The sequence below is a fragment of the Microtus ochrogaster genome, unplaced genomic scaffold (assembly GCF_000317375.1).
Source record: "Microtus ochrogaster isolate Prairie Vole_2 unplaced genomic scaffold, MicOch1.0 UNK131, whole genome shotgun sequence".
Lineage (NCBI taxonomy): Eukaryota > Metazoa > Chordata > Mammalia > Rodentia > Cricetidae > Microtus > Microtus ochrogaster.
In genome coordinates, this window is record NW_004949229.1 from 49,608 (window position 1) to 54,372 (window position 4,765).

The window sequence follows — 4,765 nt, forward strand, 5'->3', positions numbered from 1 at the left end:
AATGCTGGGTTCACATCTACTATTGTAAAAGAGTTAGACTCTGGTGTCCCCAACCTCCTGAAGGATAGAATTCTCAGTGAACTGCAAAGAAATAATTTCTAAAATAGACTTTTAAGCATTATGACATTTTCTCTGAACGTTATGTGTATGCCTCTCTCATACACACAAACATTTAGGAACCAATTTTTTTGAAAAATTATCCAAAACAGGTAGAAACAGAGTTCTATCCTGGCTTTTTTTTGGCCAAAAGTGCGAGAGAGATTGTGTGTGTGTGTGTGTGTGTGTGTGTGTGTGTGTGTGTGTGTGTGTGTTGTATTTATAAATATAATACACACACATACATAGATATAGATATTGGTCAATTACCAAAATTACTTTGACAGTAATATAGCGTTACATTTTTTTAAAATGACTGCCAAGAGCTGGACGTGGTGGCTTACATTTATAATTTTAACACTAAGGGTACTGAAGCAGGCTGATCACCACAAGGTCAAGGCCAGCCTAGGTTACACAGTGGGGCCAAGATGGCTAGGGGGACATTCTCCATAAAGTGACTGCTAAGGTATAATTTTTGCCAAGTACTAGACTGGCCTGATTGTTGTACAAAATTTAGTACACACAAAAAAAAGAGGATCTCTTAATGCCAAAAGATGAAACCAAACAGCCACTGACATTTACGATTAAACGGCTGTGTTCCTGGCTGCACGGGGTTCCTTGTGCATCAGGTTAGCTGAAGCACGGCAAGCTAAAATCTTTCTCTCAAGAGGGTGCTCTGATGATGCACAATAGAGCCCTGCTGTTAGCAATCTAACACCGTCAGTAGCGATCTAATACACTGAGACAGGAGTGTCATGGGCACAAAAAGAAAAGGACCACGAAGGAGACACTGGCTTTACACAAAGAAACAGACCATGGAAAAAACACTGCATTGCCTGAGCATAGGCCCAGGGTGCTGCAGCCACAGAGCTTACATCCATCAGCCTGCACACGAGGGCTAGTAAGGGAGTTTCTTACTCCAAATATAGGGCTGTGCCTTAAAGAAGCTGGCTCTGCACACCACTGGGAAGATCTTTACACTAAGCCACTACCTACTTACGAGACAGAAAGCTTTCCAGCAGTTGACAGTTCTGAGGGTCAGCAAGTCATTCTTCTGGCAACAAATCTAACTACCATGAATTTGTTTGGAGAACAGATTCTAATGAACCCTAAGCCACGCGGAATAGACTCCTCATTTCCCACGTCAAGTCCTTTGTTTCGGTTAATGACACATAGCCCCAATTCAATAATTTACCTTTGCAGTAGTTGTGTCCATTATTGTGTCTTGCACCCTAAATTTCACAGTGAATGATACCAAAGCATGTTAAAGATGATGGAGTGGATAAGAGTCTATTCAAAATATATAGTCTGAAACCTTAGGGATACATGTGATTTGGCCAGGCTCAACACTATGGGACCTAATGGAAGACAAAAAAAAAAGATAATCTTCATTTTCAAATAATAACTGGGTAAGTAGAAAAGAACTCCTTTACTAATTGAACTTAGACAATGAAAACACAGTTAACTGGGAAGGGCACTAAGGGTTTTTTTTTCCATAGTAAAGTTTTCCTTTAGTACAAACCTGTGTGGTTTTGACCAATTCCTCATTTCAAACAGTGGAGTTTTTCTTAAGCCCAAGTAATAATGTATTCAATTACTTGGGAAAAAAACTAATGAAACTATACTGTATATAAATTCAAGCATTATTGAAACACATTTCGAATCTTGCAGTTTCGAATGGAACACTTTATTCACATGTTAGAGATCTTCATTAACATATACACAGTGACACACTGATTGTTCTGGACAGAACAAATGATGTCTAGATATCCCGAAGGGAAATTGAAAATGTAAAATATATTATTTTTGTATTGTAGGCAGTCACATACACGTCACTTACAAAGCTATTACTGATCTGTCCAAGGAAGCAGAGTGGCGTGGAGGGAGGAAATTGGAGGATGCATTCAAGAGAGACAGAACTGAGATCTCAACATGAGAAAGCTGACAAAACATGGATTTTTGCTGTGAAATCGCTCTGCAAAACACGGACAAAAGTCTATCAATGGGCAGTAAATTGCAGTCCATCTGTCGCACATTACGGGTGCAGAGGCATCAATGAAATCGCTTAGTCCTTCTCTGGGACCAGTTTCAGAACTTTGCCAATTGCGATTGTCTTACCCTCATCTCTCAGAGTAAAACGACCCATCTGAGGAAAATCTTTAAATGTCTCCAGGCAGATAGTTCCTGCTGTCCTTAGTCGGGCAATGCACACTTGATCTTGTTTCACAAAGCGGGGCCGGGTCTTACTTTTTTCTCCTGACTTCTTGTCTATCAAGGAGATTAAGGCTGTTATCTCGACCTCCTCGATACAAGTGTGAATGTGCAGCACCGCGTTGTAACCAGGGCAGATGATGGATTTGTGCTCAATAATCACAATCTGAACATCAAAGGTGCGCCCAGAGTGGCAAAGATTACTGGGTTCACAAAGGATGAAGCCTGGAAGAATCTCCTCTTCTTCGATTCCTTTCAGTCTGATTTTGATGTTTTCCCCCGGGGCTACAAAATCAGTTTCAGCATCATCAGAGACTATTCCTAGAACTTCCACATTGTGCTTGTTTGGCATCATCACGAGCTGCTGCCCTTTAAAAATGGATCCTGACTCCAGCTTTCCCAGGACCACAGTGCCCATATCCTTGTACTTATCCACAATTGGCAACCTGATTGGCCCATCAACCGATCTGTTGAAGTTTGGCAAACTATCCAAATATGGAATAAATGGTAAGCCAGTGTACCAAGGGCAGAAATCTGACTGCTCTTTAATATTTGCTCCTGTCAGTCCTGAGCAGGGCATAAAGTGAATGTCCTTTTTAGGGCTGAAGCCAACTTTTTTCAAAAAGGGCACCAGTTTTTCTTTGCATTCTTCATACCGCTCACTGCTCCAGTCTACCGTGGGGTCATCCATCTTATTAATAAGCACGATTAGGTATTTGACCCCTGCTGTTTTTGCCAGCATCGCATGCTCTCTGGTCTGTCCACCTTTCTCAAATCCAGTTTCAAATTCTCCTTTCCTGGCAGAGATGACCAGCACAGCCAAGTCAGCTTGAGAAGCACCACCAATCATATTTGGGACAAAACTCTTGTGGCCAGGGGCATCTAAAATTGTGAAATGTTTCTTTTCTGTTTCAAAATATGCACGCCCCACTTCCACTGTCTTACCCTTGTCTCGTTCCTCCTGATTGGTGTCTAAGGCCCAGGACAGATACCAAGTCTCTCTGTTCTTCTCCTTAGCTTCTCTTTCGTATTTCTCCAGTGTCCTTCGGTCAACCATTCCAGTCAAAAACATTATTTGCCCTCCAATGGTTGACTTGCCAGCATCTACATGCCCAATGAACACCACATTTACGTGTTCTTTCTTAGGAGCACCTGATGGTATGAGCATAGATTTTGACTTCCTCATTTCCTCTTTCTCCTCCACCATTTCCTTGCCACTTTCTTCTGGGGGCCCTGCATCTCCCAAAGAACCCCCGGGCTTTGCTTCACTTAGTTCTTTAAGCTCCCACGATTCTTCCAGGGCCATCTCCACCTCTCCATTTTCTACAACAGGTTCTGAAAGTTCCATGGTTACAACCGAACTGGAACCTTCCCACGACACTAAAGGTCCATCTTTGGGAGGTTCCACAGGTGCTCCCCATCCCGGCCTTTTACCTTGAGGGTCTGCAGCGCCGGTGCAGGTTTCGTAGCTGCTGGAGGCTGTGGGGGCGGGCAGCTGGGCCGATCCCGGCAGGAAGCTGGGCACGAACTCCGCGGCTCTTGCGCTAGGCACGAAAGGTTTGGCGTTGATGTTGAGCTGACTGCTGAAGGCCATGCTGAGATGCTGGCGCTGGGCCTCCGCTTCCGCTGCCTCGGCCACTGTCGTGGCCGCAGAGGCGATTCCATCCCCACTCGGAGGCGAACCCGGGGCTTCCATGTCCACCTGATCCCAGCAGTCGGGAGCTGAGTCGCTGCTGCTGCCGAGATCCATGGTCTGAGCAGCCGGGGTAAGGCGGAGAAGGAGGGAGGTAGGCAGGTCAGAACGAGCCTGGTCCACCGATGGTGGCAAGGCGGAACAGCCAAGGGCCACGGGATAGCTACGCGAACCTCAGCGGCGCGGAGGCAGCAAAGCGCAGATGCTGCATCCACAGCTGCGGCGGCGGCAGATATGGCCGCTCAAAGCTCGGCTCCTGTGTGTAAGCGAATCTCCTCCCCCAAATCCCAATCACTTCCGACTCCTCCACCCCTGACCCAACGCCTGTGGTGAATTGACCCCTCACTGCCATCCGTAGGTTTGTCCCCTTTAATTCTCAGACAGAGGCTAAGTCCATAAGTACAGTTTTTAAAATGAGATTTCCTATTTACTTTGGTTCATACTGGGAAAATGATTTGACCACATCCCAATGGTTAAACCTTAGCTACACACCTGACTTCAAATTCTACTAAAATTTTCACATAAAACGAAAACCCCTATTGAATAAATGGAGGCAAAATGAGCAACCCAAGGTTGGGGGGCGGGGGAGAATAAGTAATGCTTAGCCGGGGATTTAAGAGATGTATAGATAGTGTTTGCAACTTAAGATCACTTATTAATTTGAAATCTAGAGGCTGCTTCGGTCCCACTGGTGCCCTATTGGCTTTCATTTTAAGGATGGGGTTAAAGATATTTTTAAATTTCCAAGGAAGGCAGTGTTTCGAC

The 4,765-nt window shown here is 44.8% G+C and overlaps 1 protein-coding gene across 1 annotated transcript; it reads right to left on the reverse strand.

Annotated features, from left to right (window-relative positions):
- Positions 1-1,766: 1,766 nt before the first annotated feature.
- Positions 1,767-4,249, reverse strand: Gspt2 (G1 to S phase transition 2). Its single transcript, XM_005371845.2, has one exon. It carries the CDS (start codon positions 4,055-4,057, stop codon positions 2,162-2,164), a length of 1,896 nt encoding a protein of 631 aa, XP_005371902.1. The 5' UTR covers positions 4,058-4,249; the 3' UTR covers positions 1,767-2,161.
- Between the last annotated feature and the right edge of the window lie 516 nt (positions 4,250-4,765).